At 49.9% G+C, this 21,462-nt stretch overlaps 10 protein-coding genes across 10 annotated transcripts; 3 read left to right on the top strand and 7 right to left on the bottom strand.

Moving 5' to 3' along the window:
* Positions 1-214: 214 nt before the first annotated feature.
* Positions 215-849, top strand: HOO65_050039 (uncharacterized protein; the record flags this gene model as incomplete). Its single annotated transcript, XM_071003530.1, has 3 exons — positions 215-530; positions 590-660; positions 745-849. 3 exons carry the CDS (start codon positions 215-217, stop codon positions 847-849), a joined length of 492 nt encoding a protein of 163 aa, XP_070858098.1.
* A 295-nt stretch (positions 850-1,144) lies between these two features.
* HOO65_050038 (AP-3 complex subunit sigma) lies at positions 1,145-1,759 on the bottom strand (the record flags this gene model as incomplete). The annotated part of the gene is made up of 2 exons (XM_071003536.1): positions 1,145-1,630; positions 1,691-1,759. 2 exons carry the CDS (start codon positions 1,757-1,759, stop codon positions 1,145-1,147), a joined length of 555 nt encoding a protein of 184 aa, XP_070858097.1.
* A 413-nt stretch (positions 1,760-2,172) lies between these two features.
* Positions 2,173-2,848, top strand: HOO65_050037 (mitochondrial iron uptake protein; the record flags this gene model as incomplete). Its single annotated transcript, XM_071003523.1, has 2 exons — positions 2,173-2,490; positions 2,624-2,848. The coding sequence occupies 2 exons, from the start codon at positions 2,173-2,175 to the stop codon at positions 2,846-2,848; spliced, it is 543 nt and encodes a 180-aa protein (XP_070858096.1).
* An 886-nt stretch (positions 2,849-3,734) lies between these two features.
* HOO65_050036 (Caldesmon) lies at positions 3,735-6,282 on the bottom strand (the record flags this gene model as incomplete). The annotated part of the gene is made up of 2 exons (XM_071003199.1): positions 3,735-5,840; positions 5,902-6,282. 2 exons carry the CDS (start codon positions 6,280-6,282, stop codon positions 3,735-3,737), a joined length of 2,487 nt encoding a protein of 828 aa, XP_070858095.1.
* Positions 6,283-7,330: 1,048 nt separating this feature from the next.
* HOO65_050035 (uncharacterized protein) lies at positions 7,331-8,231 on the top strand (the record flags this gene model as incomplete). The annotated part of the gene is made up of 2 exons (XM_071003494.1): positions 7,331-7,615; positions 7,728-8,231. The coding sequence occupies 2 exons, from the start codon at positions 7,331-7,333 to the stop codon at positions 8,229-8,231; spliced, it is 789 nt and encodes a 262-aa protein (XP_070858094.1).
* A 199-nt stretch (positions 8,232-8,430) lies between these two features.
* On the bottom strand, positions 8,431-9,377 carry HOO65_050034 (Extracellular serine-rich protein; the record flags this gene model as incomplete). The annotated part of the gene is made up of 3 exons (XM_071003487.1): positions 8,431-8,695; positions 8,786-9,254; positions 9,320-9,377. The coding sequence occupies 3 exons, from the start codon at positions 9,375-9,377 to the stop codon at positions 8,431-8,433; spliced, it is 792 nt and encodes a 263-aa protein (XP_070858093.1).
* A 1,071-nt stretch (positions 9,378-10,448) lies between these two features.
* Positions 10,449-10,887, bottom strand: HOO65_050033 (Centromere protein X; the record flags this gene model as incomplete). Its single annotated transcript, XM_071003557.1, has 2 exons — positions 10,449-10,496; positions 10,582-10,887. 2 exons carry the CDS (start codon positions 10,885-10,887, stop codon positions 10,449-10,451), a joined length of 354 nt encoding a protein of 117 aa, XP_070858092.1.
* A 467-nt stretch (positions 10,888-11,354) lies between these two features.
* Positions 11,355-12,849, bottom strand: HOO65_050032 (ADP,ATP carrier protein; the record flags this gene model as incomplete). Its single annotated transcript, XM_071003352.1, has 4 exons — positions 11,355-12,152; positions 12,224-12,300; positions 12,455-12,476; positions 12,811-12,849. 4 exons carry the CDS (start codon positions 12,847-12,849, stop codon positions 11,355-11,357), a joined length of 936 nt encoding a protein of 311 aa, XP_070858091.1.
* Positions 12,850-14,449: 1,600 nt separating this feature from the next.
* On the bottom strand, positions 14,450-15,175 carry HOO65_050031 (NEDD8-conjugating enzyme UBC12; the record flags this gene model as incomplete). Its single annotated transcript, XM_071003514.1, has 2 exons — positions 14,450-14,892; positions 15,016-15,175. The coding sequence occupies 2 exons, from the start codon at positions 15,173-15,175 to the stop codon at positions 14,450-14,452; spliced, it is 603 nt and encodes a 200-aa protein (XP_070858090.1).
* A 1,563-nt stretch (positions 15,176-16,738) lies between these two features.
* On the bottom strand, positions 16,739-19,696 carry HOO65_050030 (Chitin synthase 1; the record flags this gene model as incomplete). Its single annotated transcript, XM_071003166.1, has 3 exons — positions 16,739-16,876; positions 16,930-19,494; positions 19,625-19,696. The coding sequence occupies 3 exons, from the start codon at positions 19,694-19,696 to the stop codon at positions 16,739-16,741; spliced, it is 2,775 nt and encodes a 924-aa protein (XP_070858089.1).
* Positions 19,697-21,462: the final 1,766 nt, after the last annotated feature.

Genomic DNA, 21,462 nt, shown 5'->3' with positions numbered 1-21,462 from the left:
TTTCACGTAGTGGAGGGGTAGGGTTCTGAAGGATTCCATGGCCTGCCTACTAATTATAGGGTTTCATTAGGGTTAGTGACCCACCTACAATAGATAATCTACTAGCATCACCAAACTCATCGTGAAAAGCATTGCCAATCCCGGCTCTATCGCTGTCTTCCCCCCCCCCCCCTAGTAGCTGTCCTCCGCAGTTCCCAAAAACTAAGCCGGCAAAATGAGGCCCACAATTCTTTGTTCTATGCTCCAGCGCAGCCCGCAGGTGTCGCGCGCTACGGCAAGGGCTGCACGTGAAGCTGCCGTCGCAGCCGATGCAATAGAGAAGGCTGCCGAGCGAGCGACAGCCCGGGCAAAAGTTATTGACTTGATTGAGCGATACCCTGCGAAAAAGGAATGGCCGCCAGACTTTAAGCAGCTGACACCGCAGCTTCAGTTTCGACTTGAGAAGAAGTGGAAGCGACGTGCGCAGCTTGCTTCGTCGTCCCCTGCACAGACAAAGCGGCTGAAGCTGCTGCAATATTTTGCAATCACTTGTAAGTTTTCTTAGTGAGACAGCGTGCGCTTAGGAGGCTGTATGCTGACAGAACAACAGTCGTCATTCTCTATGTTTTTTTCTTCGGCGAGCTCGAGCTATGGGGTCAAAAGTATCGCTTCACAAGCGAGGTAAGCTAGATCAAGAAGACCAAGAATCTTTACATATTGGCGGCAAGAAACAATGCGCTAACTTTGCCTTCGCGATGCTGCCAGCTCAACCAGAAATTCGGTACCTTCTTTGGGACTCTCGGCCCTGAAAAGCGTTACGAGCGGCGTCGTGATGTCCTTGACCCGCTTCCGCGCGACGATCCAAAATAAAACACAGAACATATCCCATATACACCATACTACAGCAGCATCTAACAGAGGCCCGTTTCTCTGTCTGTACATATAACACAGTTGAGTTTGGGCAACAGCATCTGAGCTGCGTCGAGTCAGCGAGCTGGCGCAAGCCTAGTCGCGCTATGGGATGGCCCGTTTTTAGCTTTGTATTATAGAATAAATATCGCTTTTTCGTTGTTCGAGGGTCCTTTCGGTGACATGACACGAGCACTTCGTATTTTTCAAAGTCCCTTGTTGGCCCCATATTGCCCCTTTCCTCCGTTACCAGATTCTACCGCCCATGCCAGCCAAAGTTGCCGCGCATGCTGCCCACCCCCAGCGCCGGCCTGTTTTCGTTTACGGGCCTCTTGGCTACCGTTCCGAGTGCCCTCACACCGGCAACAATCTTATCTAGATTTGTTTCGACAACAACCCCCCCAACCACCATTTCTGCTAGCGCCGCATGTAGGGTTTCGAAATTGAAGATGAGGTCTAGCTCGCACACGTTCTCGAACAGCCGGTCAAGCGCCTCGACATAGACCTGGATTAGGTCAATGAGAGCCAATGGCGACTCTGTTGCAGTGCTGATGACAATGAAGTAAAGCGTGGCGTAGTTACGGTATGTCACCAGCGAGGGGACGTCGTTGGCGTCATTGCTGGAAGATGAGCCTGCGGGGGCTAGAAGCGGGGGGAGAGGAAGAAAGTTGCAGCTTCCCGAGGGCCGGTTAGAGACTAGAGTGAAGATTTCGGAGATAAGCCGTTGTTGGATACTTGTTTCCTAGAGATAAAGAGTGTTAGCTTCGAATGCAGTGCGACATGGCTTGAAGTGCAGACAAACCAGCTGTGTGTAGAACTTTGTTAGCCGCGGCTGACCTTGGCCATTGAAGACCAGGAATGCGCTGATCATCGCAAAATAGACAGGACGTGGGGAAAGAGAAGCAGAAGTGAAAGAAATTCCAGAAGCTAGTCAACCACACAAGTAGGATTATCCATATGACGTTGCTCAGGACCCCAGAGCCAGAGCCAGAGCCAGAACCAAATGCTTGACTCCACTAAAGAAGAGTGCCACACTACCGCTGCATTAACAAGCTTACGCCACACTTGCATTGTTCTAACGCCACATTCTAAAAGTGGCATCATGGTATGACAAGTTATCACTAATCGCATGCATGCTGTTTGTTATATTAAGCTCATAAGTCTGCGACGAACAACTCGGATAACTTGGCTGGCGCTTTCTTTGTATTTTTTTCTCCTATTCATGTTTTCTGCAATCGCTGTATTTATATCTCAAGCTTTCCCGTCTCGCCTCGTCTGCCCATAATGTCTGCTACCACGCGCTCTCTCCGGCGTTTACGCCTACACCGCCTCTCGTCACCCCAGCTAACTGGAAGGACCGTACTAACCCACGTTTCACGCCAGGCTCCCCTTGGGGACCAGCGCACTTTGTCGTTATCAGCCTGTCAGCTTGGGGTGCCCTCAACAGCGCCGTCGGCCCCTGTGACTAGCCCATCAGGCCTGGTCCCGGTACCATTGAGCGACCAGAAGTACCATGAGCTAGCAGACGAGTATCTGGAGAATGTATGCACCAAATACGAAGACCTGCAGGACATGAGAGAGGATGTAGACGTGGAGTATGCCGTAAGTGTTCCCGTCCGGGCTTGGGCTCAGGATTTCTTCAGAAGCTGGTTTGCCTTGGCTATAATGTAGCCAACCAGCCACCTCACGTTAGGACTCAAGGAGCTCCGCGCTAACATCTGCAACAACATTTCAGAGCGGCGTATTGACTATCAAGTTCGGCCGTGTTGGAACCTATGTTATCAACAAGCAGCCCCCTAACAAGCAGATCTGGCTTAGCTCACCCATCAGCGGGCCGAAGCGGTACGACTTTGTGGCGGACAAAAGCCATCCTGATGGCGGTAATTGGGTCTACCTACGAGACGGCTCTTCCATGGATGGGTTGTTGCTTGCAGAGATGGACATGGATGTGCGGGCTTAGGAAGGGATGGGATAAATATGGCATTTTTTTTCTTTGGAGGTCGAAGAACTAGACTATGTACTATACGACACATGACGATGAAAAACGATACAATACAACGAAATACAGACAACATTCTGGACACTATTTGAGGCACATGCGTCACAACGGTAGTGTTGTAGGAAATAAAAACTCAAATCAGCAATAAAAGAATATCAAAACACCAGCGAGTAACAGCCAGAAAAATACAAAATAAGACTATGCCATGGGTATGGGTGTGGTATTTAGCAAGAATAGGACGAGCCAGAAAGAAAAAAAAACAGACAGACAGACGCCAGAAAAGACAAGAAGAATATTATGTCGGGAGACAGACGAGTAATATGTGTAGTCGATGAGTATGTAGAACGAAAAAGAGAAAAAGAGAGAAAAAAAAAACAAGTCGTTCCGTTGGTGGCCGTTGCGCGTACAAAATCAAATCCAAACCTTTTTCGATGCTAAGCTTCTCGCAAAATGATAGCTGGTATATGTGTTGGTGTTGGGTGGTGTGGTGAATGGAATGCTGGATGTGAGCATGTGCGGGAGTGCAAGTGCGAGGGTGAGTGCGAGTGTGAGTGTGAGTGTGAGTGTATGAGAGTAAGTGTAAGTATGGGTGGATATGTCCTTCCGCGCTGTGGATGTGGATGTGTACGTCTCTGTATCTGTCTATGCGTGTACACGATGTGTGATGAATGGCCCCGACCTTTCACTGTTTCCACCTCTTCATCTTTGTGCCTATCATCTCCCCCGCTTCCTCCTCGCGCGGTCGTTTCTTTGTAGGTAATAGGGCGTCAGAATCAGGGTCGGCGGCCGCGTGAGGCGCCTTGTTCTCCTCTCCTCCGGTTAGTCACAAGGTCGTGTTTGCTAGATCCTATCTGAGCTTAGTTGTCGTCCTTGAGGTTGACCGCGAGGTTGCCGCCATGCGAGAAGGGGGTCTTGAGGCTACTCTGGCCGCTGAGGCGGGGGCGGATCCGCTACTGACATCTCGGCGAGTTGTCATAGGTCGCGCGCTGCCAGCGGAAGATCCCATCTTCTTAACACCTTGGGTCATCTGTCGCCGGGGTGTAGTTGTTCCCTGAGCGGCACTGCGAGCACGGCCGCGGCGTTCGCGGATCTGGGCCAGGGCCTCTTCGCGCGTCATGGTGGGCGTCATGGCTGGATTAGAGGCATCAAAGGATGCATGACTGTTGCGCATCTGATTCCGAAGCTGGTCGGCGATGGTGGGTGACCTAGTCTCCTCACGAAGAGGGATCTTAGTAGTGGTTGTGACGGTTTCAACGGCATAAGGCGTGGAAATAGACGTAGTAGAGTCGGCTCCAACCTCGGTCTCTGCCGCCGAAGCAAAAGATGTACGCGCGTTCACAAACGAGTCGTCGACGTACGAGGGTACAATATTCCGGACCTCGGGCTCTGCAGGATACGGCTGCGAGGCGCTTGCGGCATCATCAGGGATAGTTGGGATGTTGGGGAGAGGCGATTCCAGAGACTCTCGTTCTCCGTCACTCGTGTCATGGGGGGCGTTGAGCAGAGACAGGAGAGACACTCTCTGCTTAGCCATCACTGTAAAACTCGAAGTTTCTAATGATGGTGTGTGAGCATATCTCCCGTCGAAGCTACCCATGGACATTTCGTCTCGATCAAAGTCCATGCTATCGTCAATGTCCATGTTGGTGTCCTTGGCCGCCTGTATGCAAGGCGCCGCTTCGTAAGCCGCGTCCATGGGTCTGGCCATGTCATTTGTCATAGTGCGGAAGACACTCTCCTCGGGAAAGTACACAGTGCTAGAGCGATCTCTAGGCGATCCTGAGCGAGACGATGCGTTGATGGGCTTCCTGTTCTCATCCTGTATCGTGCCACCAATAGTAGACTCCTTGGATGATACACTATGCGACAAAGGCGGACTGGATGGCTTAGCGATGGTTGGGGCGGGGAAGATTGGGCACGGCGAGACACGAGAAGAGTAGATAGAAGAGGGGGCAGCAGAAAAGGCCGAGGCGGCAGGGGCGACCATGGACGAGACGAGCATGTCATTGTGATCTTCCTCCAAAACTTCATCATTATTGGAGTCGTCGTCATGGTTATGATGACCAAGGTCCGCGTCCATATCGTGGTCACATGTCTGGATTTGCGCTTTTTCTTCTCGCTCGGCCTCCCTCTCGTGCTGGCTTTGGCTACGTGATGACTTCCAGGCCTCCTCTCGCTCCATTCTGAGCTGCTCCACCTCACGCTTCATTCCTTCTTCCTCCTGGCGCTCTCTCTCCTCAGCCGCGGCCTTTGCCTTTTGTTCGGCCTTTTCTTTCTCTTCGGCTCGCACCTCCTTAATGCATGGACAGCATCGCAGCTGGCATTCCATCTGCATAAAATCAAGCAACTCTTGAGCGCGATCGGCGCGTTGTCTCTCCCATAGCACTTGGCGAGAAAGCTCCTCGATCTCCATTTCGCTTGCCTCGGATGAGACGATATCCATGGTCGAGATAGACACGCGGCCTCCCGGGGGGCGCTTAAGCTTTTCGGTAGCCTTGTTCCTGGGTTTCTCGGACATGGTCTCTGGTATTCTTTCGACGGCAATTTCCTTCCGTGGCGTGGCAAATTCGTCGTCTGGGCTACCAGGCGGCAAGGGGATCATGCCCTCGGCAGCGATGCGGGCCACTTCCTCCTTCTTGGCCAGGGTTTTAAAGCTATCTCGTTCTTGCTCAACTACTTTGATCCGAGCCAAGGCGGCATCGAGCTGTTCCTGAATCTCGACCATCTGGTAGCGGGCTGTGAAGGCTTCGTTTTCGCGGATCTTGCTACGCTCCTTTTCGCGCTCGAGGCTTTGTTGTGCGATGCTAAGAGAGTCGCGGCTATGTTTAAGTTCTTCCTGGAGCTTGACTGTGGTAGATTGGGCCTTGAATGCTTCTTTTCGCGTGCGGCGAATCTCCTTCTCCCACAATTCCTGGGTGTGGGCATAGGTTTCTTTGGCACGTCCGTGATTATCCTAGGCCGGGTTGAAGTCCGGTTAGTCAGTGCCACGCGGATAGTTGGCTGGAGTTTCTTACCATCAAAGTGTCAAGACGCTCAGCTATTTTTCTCTCTCGTTCTTGGCCATCGTCTAGCTTGCGGCGCAGTGTCCTGGCCTCTTCGCGATACTTGCGCATCTCAGTCTCCAGCTCTTCACGACCGACAGCAGCACGCCTCAAGGCAGCGTCGTCCTTGGTGTTCTTTTCACCGTTCCGGGCATTGTATCGACGTTCTATCTGGGCCCGAGATTGGTTGCTGAGGGAGTTGAACTGGCTGATTTTATCTGACACTGCGCTCTCATGAAACTCGCTGCGACTGATGTTGGACATGTCTCTGTTGACACGACTGGGAGAGGCCTGGCGAAGGCCTGTTGCTAGCGTTGGGGATTTCGGAAGGCTTGCTGGTGGAAGATTATCCATAGCGAGGCGGTAACGGCAGTGTTTGTGTTTCTCGTGGGAGGGGGGTCAAAGATAAAGAAAAGGTAAAGAAAAGAAGGGCAAAGATATACGACGAAGACTAAGTAAACAAGCAGTCCGTAGGGTAGTGTAAATTGGCAATAGGTTTGTTAACAATAAGCAGCGATATGCAAAAGGGTGAAAAGTCAGTAAGATAGCAACAACTGGGGGTTTGGTGCGGTTATAAAATAACTTCTTTGCGGAGGGTAGCAGAAGAAGATCGAGGATTATGAATATGTATCCAAGGAACAAGAAAAAAAAAGATTAAAGAAATTGTGTTATTTTTCTCCATTTTACTGTTTACGTTTAAGTTTACAGTTAATGTGGAGATCGCCAACAGAGAACAAAGAGATAGCCCATATATGTAAGTATATAGTGGGGCCCTTGGTTGTCGGGGCAACGGACAACACAAGCACATGGAGGCCTATGGAGCATATAGCGGCGCTGCCCTGCAAGGGCTGCAAGGGGGAGCCGGTTTCTAAGCTCTGGCTGTGAATCTCCTCAGCGTTTGCTGCAAGGGCTGGAATCTATAGACTCATCTGAGCAGCTCTACCGCCTTTCTCTGTTTCTTTGTCCCTTCTCATGGATGCTTCCAAGCTGTTCGGGAGGACTTCTCTATCACAGCATGCCGCAGTTACATCCGCCTGCACAGTATCTTATTGTCGTCATCGACGGACGGATGAGCCAGGCTAGTCGGGTGGCTTTTTGCAAGCACTTCCGCTTGCTAATTAGCCATGTCCTGAGTCAAGGGTTTGTTAACCCTAAATGATTTGCTGACTGTCATCAACTGTTTTAGTAGGCAAGCTGCGACACAGGTCAAAACGCCTGAGCTTCGCAAGGCTATGACATCCTCCCTTTGCTCTCTAGTCCCCTCCCACAAACTCTCGACTCCCTATTTACCCCTAGGCTACAGTCTCTGCTCATTTTATTTTCCGCACAGCTCTCTTCCTCAATTGTGATACTAGCTCGTCAGATCCACACTAGCTCATCCAAAGACATCTTTCAACTAGCCATGGCTGACCAAGAAATCAGACAGCGCAAACCCGCTGTCTCCGAAAAAGAACCTCTACTACAGGAAAATCCCATTGCTGCGAAGCCTAAGTCTTCCCATCAACGAATCCGCGACGAAGATGAAGCCTCGGCTTCGTCTCTGGTGCTTGATATCTTTAGGGTTCTCACCTTCCTGTTGCTTGCATCTTGCGGCTTGAGCTATGTCACCAGCGGTGGCAAGAGCATGTTCTGGAGCACTCAGGCGCGTCCTAATTACCTGACGCTAAATTATTGGAAGGCCCGCCTGGTAAGTCATATGTCGATTGTAAAGCCGACGTCAATGGCTGGTCTTTGCTATAGAAGCTCCCACCATCCGTGCTCTATAGGAACCATCGCTAACCGTCTTTCGTTCTTTGCAGTCCGGCCCCATTTATCTGACCCCAGAGGAGCTTACCGCCTACAACGGCGCCGATGAATCCAAACCTCTCTACATTGCCATCAATGGGACCATCTATGATGTCACTCCCGGCCGCCGTGTCTACGGCCCCGGCGGCTCCTATCAATACTTTGCTGGTGTAGATGCTGCCCGTGCCTATGTTACTGGCTGCTTCGCTGAAGACCGCACCGCCGACATGCGTGGTGTCGAAGAGATGTTCATTCCCCTTGACGACCCCGAGATCGATAGCCTCTATTCTCCAGAGGAACTGGCAGCCTTGCGCGCCAAAGAGCGTGAGGATGCACTAGAGCAGATGAACAAGGCCCTGCTGCACTGGATGAACTTCTATGCCAAGAGTGACAAGTACTCTAAAGTTGGTTATGTCCGCCGCGTAGAGAACTGGCTGGAGAAGGAGGAGCCGCGGGCTTTGTGTGCGTCAGCACAAAAGAAGCGCCCGAAGCGCAAGGCTCCTGGAAAGCAGAATTAGCCTAGCTTATATAGTGAATGCTAATCACCCGTTTAATTATTAAATGTATGCATATCAAAGTTTCAGCATTAGTGTTTTTGAATTTTCAAGTTTGGAACCTGGTGAGTTGGTGTAAACATGGACAATATACTATATTCATGCGTCAATATGTTGACAAGATTCTATCTCTCTCACTTCCTCCATGTTACTATTTCCTCCTTTATAACAGCATTGCCAAGTATGCTAGGAATCCGGGGACAACAACGTTGGTGCCAATCTTAGAGGCGGCTGCAGTGGCGATGGGTGTTCCAGAAGACAATGCGCCCGTGCCAGAAGCGGATCCAGAGCCCAGACCAGAGCTTGGGGCAGGGGCCAGGCCAGCAGTGCCGCCGGAAGTGCTGCCCTCTACTGGCGCCTTGGCCACAGCAACGTTAGCAGCGGCCGTGCGGTAGTTTGCGAGAGACCGCGAGGAGTTGGAAGCCGTGCTGTGATTATATCGGTGTTAGTGGGCGTCTAGGCACGCGGGAGGCTGAAAGCCGAGGCGTAAACAAAAAGGGGGGTAGGGGCAAACTTACTTCTCGTTGATTACCATAGACATTCCCGACTGGCAGTGCTTGCCCTGCGCGCAGTACACCCACAGCGGCTTGGTATCGTTAATGGTGATGCTGTAAACGGGGATTTCGCCCTTGGCAACAGAAGCAGCCGCCGGAACAAAGCCAGAGTGAAAGCCAACGGCACTAGATGTTTCGCTGATAGGCACACAGGGGCCATCAAATGACGACTGCGTCACGGTGTGATTACCACCCATAAACTGGAACTGAACAACCGAGCCAACAGGGGCGGTGATGGTGTCGGGAGAGAACTTGAGGACTGTCTTTCCAGTAGCGTCCATGCCGACGCGGACGGCAAAAGTTTCGGTTCCGGAGCTAGAGCTAGAGCTAGAACCGGAGCCAGAGGTGGAACCAGAGGAAGACGAGCTAGACGATGACTCAGAAGAGCTAGAGGAAGAAGAGGAAGACGATGAGCCACCCTCTGAAGATGGAGCTATACGAACATGTTAGTCCATGAACTACGTGTCGAGTACTAGGAATGGCGCAATGGTTTCTTACCAGGAGAGGCCAGGACGGCCGAGACCAGAGTGGCAATCAGAGCGAAGCGGAGCTGCATTTTGGATATTGAGGGTTGGGGGATATAAAATGAAGAGACGGGACACGACTAATATTTTGCGGATGGCTAAGATATGGGAATTTGGGTGATGCAGATTTAGGTGCGTAGGGTATGAGGTATAGTGAGATTAGGTATTGTATCTTCCGGAGATATCGTGATATGGGAAAGCAAAAATGTTAAATAAAAAGCGACTTGCGCGTAAACGACAGGACTAGCCCGTAGAAGAGAAATGAAGATTAAACAAAGAAGAAAAGGAAAAGGAAATAAAGTAACCGTTTTCTATGGTTAGCTATGAGATAATGTAAAAACGACGATGAGCCTGTCTGGAAGAAAAAGAAGAACATTAAACAAACGGAAGAGAGAACCATCTTTTATACCTCGATGGCCATCATTAACGAGTACTAGCATCACGTATACATTCATTTGTCACGTCTGACCCTTAACGCCCTGCTGTTCAGTAGAATGCATGATTTGAACACTTTTTTGTGTGGCGATGTGATGATCAATCCGGCCATGTTTCGTAGAGCGCTTTGCCTGGCCGCGATACAGAGAGAGCGCAGAGACCATCAGGATCAAAAAAAAATCAGCACAGGAATCACGATACGATAACGCTGTTTTTCGAACCAAATAGACCCAGTGATGCTTCATCGACGGTGCTTGCAACGGTGTCCAAACAAGGTTGGTTTCAAGGGTGGGGGCTGTACCCCCTTGGTACCCTTGACGTTCTCTGATGGGCTACAGCCGGGCCGATGTTTCGCTGTTTAATGTTTATTTCTGTCAAAGCTAGCGAACGAAAACAGAGTACACCATGGCGTGCAAAGAAAGAGCCATGGCACAAGGACACAAATAAGCTGCGACGAGATGCCTCCAGATCAGTGGTGTATTTCGATTAGCCTGCTGTCCGGGCCCCATTGCCAAGCAGCAAGATCACCACATCTACCTGACGGCGAGTATGCCTCGTTTCAAGTGTCTCCTTAGTCTGGTCTGGTATGGCCTAGCCTGGCGCCCATCTGCATCTTGTTGTGTCTTGTAGTATTTGCCTGTTCGCTTCATGAAGGAATCCCTTGTTTATCAGAAGTCGAGAAGCAGTTGCGGCGCCAGTCTTTCTAAATCTTCGACCTATTTTGCCAGAGTTAGCAAAAAGACTCATTTTTCATGTCACCATCCTCTATCTCCCATCTCCCCTCTCCTATGCTAGCCTTACCTCCAGGAACCGCGCCCCCCTCTCTGCCGACGCTCGCATCAGTGCCTCCCGAATAAACACATCGAGGTACTTGCCCACAGCACGATTTGCATCCTTTGAAATACGTGTGTTCTCCTTTTCAAACATGTCATGAAGCACCCGGGTAATCAGTTCTTCTGGCACCTGCGCCTTGGCTTCTCCGTCCACCTGTTCTGTGCCTGACGCGCTGTTGTTACCGTCTGCAAGAGTCGCGACATCGCCGCCTGATGCAGACTTTGAAGAGCGTGTAGTTGTTTGGTTAGACGCGGTCTTCTTCATAGGAGGCATTATTGCGATGTTTGCGTATTGTGTTGTTTAGTTGCGATGTAGTTAACCTTGCAAGGAAAATAATCAAAATCAACACAATGCTACTCCGTTATATTTCATGCAGTACCCACTTTTATTTCGTGCCCCACGCCGTCCACATCCACATTTGTCTCTTTAAGCACAGCATTAGGTTCCATACAGTCATCAAACTAACAAGGAAAGTAAATTATAGAAATCGATTTTCATGAGGTTTGTTGTACACACAGACAAAAGAGCGTCGCCAACTTTTAAAGAAGAGCCACACCTCGTCTATCTAACCAACCACAGCTCCCCCGACCCCGTCCCAGAGTCCGTCGCAATCAGCTGAGCTTCACTCAACATGATTGTGATAGAACCGGAATGCTTCTCAGCCGCAACTTCAACGCCAGCGGCTAAATCGCTATTGTTTTCGTATACGACTCCATCGTTCCTTTCAGATGACAAGTCGCTTATTTGAAGGCCTTGCCGAACAGAATGACCTGCATCTGATCGTAGATGGACAGGACACCAGCACCAGCAACACCACGCAGAATGTTGGCACCAGCACCCTTGAACAGGGACTTGACACCCTCGTTGGCAACGATCTGCTTGGCAGCATCGAACGAGGACTTGTACTTGACGGCCTCACCCGAAGTCATCATCATGCGACGACGGATGGTGTCCAGAGGGTAGGAAGCGATACCAGCACCAGTGGTGACACCCCATCCCAGGAGGAAGGAAGCAAGGAAGTTGTTGGCCAGGGGACCGACCAGGACAACGGGCTTGATAGAGTCGTACATACCGAAGTACAGACCACGGTAGACAACAATACCCAGAACGGAGGGCATGAAGCCACGGTACAGACCGGCAATACCGTCGGAGGCCAGGGTCTTGCGGTAGACATCAACCAGACCATTGAACTGGCGCTCACCACCCTTCTTGGCAGACTTGGCGTCGTTGGCCAGACGGGTACGGGCGTAGTCCAGGGAGTAGACGAACAGCAGAGAGGTGGCACCGGCAGCACCACCAGAGGCCAGGTTACCGGCCATCCACCACCAGTAGCCGTCACGGTCCTTCTTGAAACCAAACATCTTCTTGAACTGGTCACGGAAGGCGAAGTTCAGGGCCTGGGTGGGGAAGTAACGAATGACGTTGGCCGTGTTACCTCTCCACAGGTTCATAATACCCTCATCAGCGGAGGTACGCTTGAAGCAGTCGACAATGCCGGTGTACTTGCGGTCCAGACGGCCCTGCTTGATCATCTCATCCTAAAGCGCAACATGAGAGGTTAGGGTATGCTACACATGAGCAGGGCACATTGGGCTATGTTTAAACTAACCTGGTTCTGGATCAGAAGCTTGACACGCTCGATGGGGGCAGCGGCGGTCTTGGAGACGGCAGCGGAGACACCTCCCACTGTTTTGATTGTTAGTATAGAGTACCAAGGGACCAATTATTCACGTCTCGTTCAGATCAGCCCAGCTGGTCAGGATGTTGGGACATCGACAACCGAAGGGTGCCAACGGAAATGAAGTCGACGGTCAAGGATCAAAGCTTGATCTGCACGTACTGAGGAAGTCAACGACGAAGGGCTAGAACGAGAGACGATGTTAGCTAAATTGTCTTATCGGACAGAGAACGCCTGCCTATCAATTATTCGAGCGCGTATGTCCATCCATCACCAATGCCTCCTTGACTATGTGTAGTTTCTCCTTGACCTGGCCTTGATGCATCAATAGCAACCATTGGCAGATGGGCAGTTGACTACAGATAGCCTGATGACCGCTGGATGGCGGCGGTGATGAATTGGAAGCCAAGCGAAGCAAATTTTCACGGGCACTCAATCAATCAGCCAACTACGTGCGTGGGGGGACGCAACAGGACATCATGGTGATAAGCAAAACAGGGGAAATGATGAATTCTTACCGGCATGCCCATGACGGTGGTAGCAGACTTGTCAGACATTGTGACTGATTTTTTGGGATATGAACAAAAAGGGACTGAGGGGAGAGAGGTCTTGGATAGAAAGTCGCGATCGACTGGAAGCTATGGGGAAGAAAAGGAAAGGAAAGAAAAGGAAAAGAAATAAGGAAGGGGAAGGGGAAGAAGACAAGAAAATCCTGCTGCTTGCTTGATCTGGCAGAGGACACTTTTTGAGCGATTCTTCCCGGCCTCAGGGATCCTCGGCAGAAGTGGGTCCACGGCCAATTGGAGCTCACCATAGCGACGGCCAGGTCAATTTTGCACAACGCAGCCATTGGCTTTTTGTTTTCTACTTGAAGCCTGAGGCAGCAAAGCACAAGCAAGCTAGAGCGGTGCGAAGCCTAAGCACCAATTTGGTACAAGGTCAGCCAGGTGCTTTCTTCCAAGCCCTTCGCCCGTTCTGCAGCCAACATAGACCCAATCTCTTGTTTAGGTCCAGGCTTAAACTCATGCTAAGACCGCTGGTGAAATCCCACAGAGGCTGAGATTTCCGATTCAATCCGACTTCAGGGTCTATCCTTTTAAGCCGTAAAACTGTGTAGAAATATATATATTTTTTTTTGGTTTTTTTGCATTTGTATTTTTTCACAGCCTACTGGCACAAAATCCACCTATTATGCAAAAGAAAAAAGAAAAGAAAAACGGGCAAGGACCGAATTCAGAAAGCACACGTCGTCGTTTACTTGCAGGCAAAAGCAGGTAAAAAAGAGAGCTGTGTAGTTTGTGGGTTGGTCAAGCCCTGATTAACACCTTTTCTCCATTTACCGAGTTTACAACTGTAACCCTCATCAGTACAACAACCTCGTTACCTAAGTGAACATTCCCATCCCACAATGCACTGTAAATTGCAGCATCTATACTCAACATCAGCACTATATTTCAGCCCATATACCACTCTGTTTTCCTACTCAGAGAAAATCCTTCACTCACTTTGTTGAATGTCAGCTTTTTAGGAGGAACTTCTCAAGATACGCCAATGCTATTTCTTATCCGCCCATTCCCTAGCACAGGCCTTCAAGGTTAACCCCCTCCTTTTTCGCGAGACCCGTTCTCAAATAAGAAAGCACACGACTAAAAGGCCTAGAAATGGAACGGGTCGAGATGGCCTAACACTGCCAGCCCAAAGGTTTTTAGCGGCCTCGAAAAGATATAATGAAAACAAAAACGAAATAGACTAGCTTTAGTAGGGGCACCTTCCCTTAGTACGGGGTAATCCCCTGTGGCAAGCCGCTCGCTCGTCGTCGATGGTTTATTATGACTTATCTTTGCACACTAAGTGCCTCTAGGTGCAAAACATCGTAACCCCCAAACAAGTAGCCATCCCGAGATTTCCGCGCCAGTCTGTTATAACCCTAACAACCCTATTGTATGAGTTTTTAGAATTTTATGACCCTAAAACGACTAATTACATGATATGTTAGGGTGCGTCACCAGAGGTAGAGCCCTTATACCAGGGAAAAAAAAAACAATCCAACATTGTGTCTTCTACATTGTATGCGAATATCTCCAAGTAACAGGCCCAACATCTGCTAGCAGCATAATACACGTCGTTGTCTAACTTCAACTTTGCTTTGCGCTTGTTTTAGATGAGGACTTTATCGTACAGGGTGCCGCGGATGCTAGTCCCGGTCATCGATAGCCATACATTGCGTTTGAACGATTCTCTGCTTGCGCGCAGATCGTTCGCAGCTTCTTTGTTCAGTGGATCGGATGCGTTAGGCTCTAGGAAGAGGAACTGGAGGCCAACAATGACAGCATTCAGATTCAATACGGGCTTCCAGTCCTCACGCAAAATGTTCAGACAGACCTTGCCCTCCAAATCAATATTAGGATGGTATATGGTCTCGCGGCACCGTACTTTTGGTGGCTCGTGGGGGAAGTTTTGGTTAATGTCAAAAGTAAATGTGAAGCGACCGCCGCGGTACATCCCCTCGTCGGGCTCAATAGTCAGGATGAAGTTGAGGATGTTGTCAGGGTCGGGAAACTCGGTGGACATAGTCCCACCTAGATCTAGTTCGGAAAGATCTGGCACAATCGGATCAGCATGTGATTTAGCAAGGCCAGGGCTATGTTTGATGTGTTTGATGTGTGTGATGCGCCATAGGACAGGTTGGGATTAGGGAGAGGTGAACAAATTCGTTCGTATACCTTTTTGCACACGCAGCTGCGCCGCCGTCACTTTCTTCTTCTTCCCAGCCGCCGTATCAGCATTCTCAGCATCTTGCTGCTGCTTTTTCTGCGGGCAAGAAAACAGAGGGTCAGCACGTTTGTCGGCGACCAAATCGTAGGTGAAGTGTGAGAACACCATACTGTTGGTTACGTATGGGTGATTCAGCCACCAAATTTCTATCAACGTACCATAGACCAGATCTTTAACATGGCGGTATAGAGGCACCTATGTTCGATGTGTATAGAGAAAGAGCTTGGGTGTGGTCAAGCGAACTTGGGTAAGGTGGTACAAGGAATCAGCAATGTCAAAAATTAAGCAATACAGGATCTTTTGTAGTTGAACTTTGAGTATAAGCTGAGAAGGTCCTCTTTGACCGATTGACTGGATGAACATAAACGAGACAGGCTGTGGTCGGAGAAACTGTTCAATGTTGGTTATGGACTGGAGCCTAGGACGGCTGAGCGGTGGGGTTGTTATCGGTAGTAGGGTCGGAGAGTAGGTATGTCAACGTGGGTGTGCAAATGTGTAAAGGGTCTAGAATGGGAGTTGAAATTTGCGCAAGGATGGAAAGTGAAAACTTGCTATGAACGGGAATAAAAGACGTCGCTGGGTTCGTAATCGTAAACAAGACCATTGGGCTGTCGGTTGCAGTTTGCAACATGACGATGAACGAGCGAAAGTGGAGCAAGACGATGTCAGAATCCGCCGGCTGAATGTCGGCAGATTATATCTGTTCATGGATTATAATGGCACTTAGTTGGACCCATACCAGCGAAGTCTTCAGTGTCCGATATGGTCTAACGGTTAGGATACCTCGTTTTCACCGTGGGGGTCGGGGTTCGATTCCCCGTATCGGAGATTAGTACGCATCAGCAGCCATAACAGGCGCAATTCTTTTTTTGTGTAAAAAATGCCTCCTCATCATACACAAGGCATCTTCCGCCACGTTTTGTCGAAGCTTGTCACGATGCCAGAGTGGTTAATGGGTGAGACTTGAATATTCCGTTCAAGCCATCTCATGGCTTCGGCCGCGTAGGTTCAAACCCTACTCGTGACGGTACATCTTTTTTATACCGTCGTATTACTGTGGAAAATCGGTAGGTAGACGTTAAATAGCATAAACAAACAAACTTCGGCCAAGTTGACAGGCGCAAAAAGATCGCCAACTTCCAAGTTTATATGTACCTTTTTTTTTTTTCGTCATTCTCGTTGCCATGCACTAGAAATCTCCAAAAACGAAAAGCAGTTGAAATATCCAACAAGTAGAATCCAAGCGTAGATACATAAAAAAACCAAATAAGCGCAAGGCAATGGCTATGTAGCTTCAGGTCAGGGACAGAGGCTACAGTGTACAACCAAATACCGAGCCGAACTAGCAAAGTCTAACAAGTGTACATGAAAAAGAAATTTGAGACAGTTTCGAAAAAAAAAAAAAAAAACAAAATGACCCCAGACAACAGCAAGAAAAAAGATCCGAAAATGTCACCATGAAAATACCACGTCAACATCTTCATGGTAACCAGTCCGAGAACCGAGAAGATCAAAAGATCCCAAGACGTTAGGAGACAGGTACTGTCAGACTGTTGTGAGATAGCTTTAAAAAAATCATAAATGCGTCACGATAGATCAGGAGTAAGATTCGACCAAAAAAGATGACAAGTCCATTGTCGTTCAGCACGCCATACATCCCGGTTATCGACTTTAACGCTTCGACATGCAGAACATGAGACCAGTCTTGCCCAAGAACCACAGGAAGCCCATAAAGCGCACCAGTGACAGAACAGCAGTCGCATAGAGCAGGAACTTGAAGTAGTTTGCAGTGCGTTCAGTTGATGATTGCTAGTAAATCTGTTAGCAAAAGACATGATACAAAATGGGGGTAGATTACTTACACTCATGCCGAAGGAGTTGAAGTTGTCGGTTGTGATGAGGACAATGAGGGAAATGTTGGAGAAAAGCCAGGAAACGACCAGACCAGTACGGAAGGACTTGTAGCCATCCTCCACATCTTTTCTCTCCATATCCTCGTCCTCCTTGTAGGGCTCCAATGCACGCTTCACGGTCTGCTCAAACAGCTTATCAATATCCTCCTGGGGCTTGTCAATTTCCTCGACAACGACCTCGTTCTTCTCGCCCTTTTGCACAATGGCAGAGGGTAGCGCTTCAGCTTTGTCGGAGCCCTTGGTACCCCACGATACATCGTGCCAGTTGTTAAAGGCGTAAACCATGAGAATATTAATGTAGGTTGAAGTAAGCAGCAAGTAGGCAGGGAAGGAATGGAACATGTGCCACGGGTCCAGGTAAAGGAAGGAGGCAATGTAGTACAGACCATAAATACACACCAGGGCGATAATGATGACACCAGCAGCGGATGACCCAGTGAAAAAGGTGCGCACGAAATCGGAGCCAGAACCCATTTTAAGATCAGTTTCAGGGTCGACATTGCGAAGACCTCGAACAACCAGGTAGAAAGTGAGGACAATGGTATACCCTTGGATAAGAGCAAAGACCAAGAACGAAGAAATGTAGGTCCACTTAGAGCCCTTGGGACGATTACCAAGGGCAAGAATAAATTGCAGAATGACAAAAGCCAGGTACACGTACTTGAGAGCATCGTTTATGATGGGAGAGGCACTATCACCAAAGGGCCAAGCGTGGTACAGGTTGGTAGAGGGAGTCTGGGGGACGGGAGTTCCGACCAGATCCATGATGACAGTAGTGGTAAGGTAGTAAGAAGCCAGAGAAAACCAAGAGAAAATGACAGTAAAAATATTGTAGAGAAGTTGCACGTGTAGGAAGAACATGCGCACCAGATTGTGGCCAGACTTATACATGCGGCCAAAATGCATGACGGCATACAGCGAGGCGGCAAACGAACCGTTCAGCCAGCGACGACGCTGTGAGATGAACTCGGGAGCACCTTCAGGCACATCGGTTTCACCCTTGGCACCCTTTATGTAGGACAAATGCCATTTTTGACCAGCCTTGGCGACAAGCTCGAAACACAAGATACGATCCTCGGCCAAGAACATATTCTTCTTGAAAATGTTCATGCCATCAATACCCTTCTTGCCCAGCTGAGCCGATAAGGTATGGTCACCATGGAAGTATTGCTCCAGCGGTCGGCCCATAATAGCGCGGAAACGATACGCAGAGAAGGCACCAGGAAGCACAGAGACGTATCCAAATGACGATTCGAGGGGCTTGTCCAGGATATTGGAGATCTTATACTCGAAGTTCTGAACAGCAACCAAAGGGTTGAAGAGCTTGCGACCACCGCGACCCAACATGGCATGAATCTCACCGCAAGCACCACCCAGGTCCTTGTCGTTATAGAAGCCCTCCCAGAGAGCCAGCAACGACTTTGGAGAGGGCTTGGTGCCAGCATCCAGCAGAATGCACACCTCGGGGTTGAGAATGCGGCCGAAGGCGTTGAACAGCCAGCGGTGAGAGTTAATCTTCTTAGAGTTCTTTTGCTTCAAGCAGAAGATGAACTGTACAGGGGGTAATGTCTGCGGGCTATCCTCCATAGGCCGGATAAGCTGTTGGTTGGGGGTTACGGACAACTGGCTAGTGTACTCGAAGATGTGGGCCAGAGTAGGTTTACCGTCGACATCCTTCTTCACGACACCGTCCTGGTAGATACCGATGGTGGCAAGGACATCCAGGACGTTTTTGTCCGTTTTCTCAATACCATCGAAGACAAGGCAAACAACAATTTTCTGCCAGGCAGGGCCACCCTTGTTCCAGAATGTGGACTTCTTGAGGTTAACGATGTCGCGGATATTTTGCATGACACCGTGCAGAGTTCTAGACAACAGAACCTTGTCTTCGTTGTAGTATGTGATAGCAATCAGCAGCTCAGTGTGACGGTTGTACATGCGTGGCCGCAAGTCGTAACCGTTTTTTAGGGTGAAATCATTGGGATCACAGGTAGCAGCAGTGTAGCGCATTGTCATGAACTCCTCGTTGCCGCCCTCGACGTCACGGTACTTGGGCTGTATAGCATTTTTGATGGCACTAGGCACGGGGTAGCCTAGAGACAGCGTTCCCTTGACTAGCTTGACTTTACGGGTGGCATAACGCTTTAACCCTCCGCTGACCTGCTGACGGGCCACCCAGTTGTCATCGGGATCGGCTGTCGATACGGGGCGGTCTCCATAACCGCCGTAACCGCCAGTATTATCAAAGTTCGAGGAGTATTGTTGAGTCGAGTAGGGGTCATTGTGGTATCCTGGTGATGGAGGGGCACCGGGTCCTTGATTCAATTGAGCACCGGGAGCGTACGACTCTGTGAGGCTGTAGGCTGACATAGGACGGTCGGGGGGCTGGACAGCGAGTGATTCTCCTAGGTGGCCAGATTGGTTCATGTGGCCGTAGTCATTGCTAGGAGTGTGGTTGTCGCGCAATAGCGAATGGTTTGATTCCTCAGAATCATCGGCAGGAGGGATGTGGTACTGTCATTGATAGGTTTTTAGTTAGGAGATGCCCAACGTTATATGTAGAAGGCCCAGGGGCACACGGTGGTGCCGATGGGGGCGGATGGGGGCGATGTATGCACAGAATGCGGCATGGAAGCTGACTTACTCTTCCGGCAGGTGGGAGGTCCCGCAGAGGCTCGCCTTCATATTCATTGTTGCCTTGGCCGTGGTAAGCCATGCTGAAGAAGCGGAGGGGGTTTGGATAAGAATAGTAGCGTGGCCAGTGAGAAGAAACTTGACAGTGCTAGGACAAAGATGGACGATCCAAGTAGCCGTAGGATGACGACGATAGGTTGCTATCAGCAGAGCAAGAGGAAACGAGCGTCTGGAGAAAAGAAAAGTGGAAAGCAAGACAGCGGACAAGAGAGCTGGGATGATAAACGACAGGAAAACGGAAGAAAACACGGCGCCCAAGTTGCTAAGCTGGGATAAAAATGAGCTTGGACTTTTGTATGGCTGTGGCTCTTGGCCGTATTTTGACAGTGCTTCTGGCGGAGCTTGGGAGGCTGGTGGGATAATCAAGGGGGGAAGACAACGCAGAGGTGGGTGGCTCTGGAATGGAACCGTTCTTTTTTTAGCTTTGTCAGAACAAGAAGCTGACCGAGGAAGAGAAAGAGGATGAGGCCAGGCACAAGACAGCGAGCCTTATTGGGGGCAGTTGAGATGGGAGAGGATAGTAGAGGAAGAAACACAAGAAAGAAGGAAAAGAAGGGAGGCGAGTGAGGAGGGAAAGGAAGAGGGGAAAATATGCCCTTGAAAGAGGCCAGGCCAGGCGTACACACTGTTGAAGGAAGGAAGTGAAAGCCAGCCCAGCAACAGCAGCTAACCATGAGAATGAGGCTTAGTTGACCTGACTTACTGTAGGAAAAGGAGGCTGAATAATGTGGCACTCAATGCTGGGGGTGCTGTATTTAGACACTGTGAACACTGTAAATAACGGTACAGTTGGGGAACACAGCAATCTGCATCGCTGAGCAGGCGGCAGGCAACAGGGGTCTTTTTTATTCCTTTTTTTATTCCTTTTTTACCTGGCTCACGCTCTTCTTTCCGCCTTCAGCAGTCCCTTTCAAGGGAAAACCACCTGAAGGGCTCTTTCATTTGCTCTCCTGCTGGCTGGTCTCCTAGCACCAACGGTGCACATGGTGTACAGGTCTTGCACCTCCACTCCACAGCTTTAGCCAATGCAATGCTACAGCGCAGTGCAGTGCAGTGCAGTGCGAGTCCGGGCTAGTGCCTGCGACCAGAAGTAACTAGACACTGCGAATCCCCTTAACTCCTAGTTTCCTTTTTTTATTTTTATTTCTTCTTCCCTCCTTCCTTGCTTCCTTCCTTTCTTTTATTTGTTCCCTCCTGGTGCAACGCCCAGCAAAGAGAGACATTGGTTAAGAAGGCGTCTAGGAAGGAGCTGCTCCCGCCGCCTCAGCCATTCAAACCGCATGTGGCGGCCCCGCTTTTCCTCCACTCTCCTCCACTCTCCTCCACTCTCCTCCACTTTCACGGCTGGCCACTGAGCCATTGGGATTGAGGGAACAAAGCCGGCTCTTTTCCTGCACCCTCATTTTCTCATTCACTAGCTACTAGAGCTTGCGTAAAGCATTCCTCCAGATACCAACGACATGACGCGCTTATTTCTTTCCACGCACACACAATTCTACGTAGTTGCAGAGACAAACGAGAGGGCAGCCTGCCCAGTGTGGCAGTGTCGCAGCGACTGTAGCGGCATAGGTGGCGGAGGGGATAAGGAGGATCTCAAGGGGAAGGATCGCCTTGCCTCCTTGTGCCCTTGTTTAGAAGCAATCAGTGGAGTACCACTGGACTTTAACTGAATAGGCCGCGTTGATTCTCTGCTGTCGTCCTGTCAAGCCTGCTCTTTCCAGGCCGTTTTCCGAGTGGTGCATAATCCCGCAGCCATTAGTTTCAGCAGCAAGCGACAAGTACTACGTG

This window comes from Ceratocystis lukuohia, assembly GCF_044167205.1.
Source record: "Ceratocystis lukuohia strain C4212 chromosome Unknown Supercontig5_pilon, whole genome shotgun sequence".
Classification (NCBI taxonomy): domain Eukaryota; kingdom Fungi; phylum Ascomycota; class Sordariomycetes; order Microascales; family Ceratocystidaceae; genus Ceratocystis; species Ceratocystis lukuohia.
This window is presented reverse-complemented; position numbering and strand designations above follow the sequence as displayed.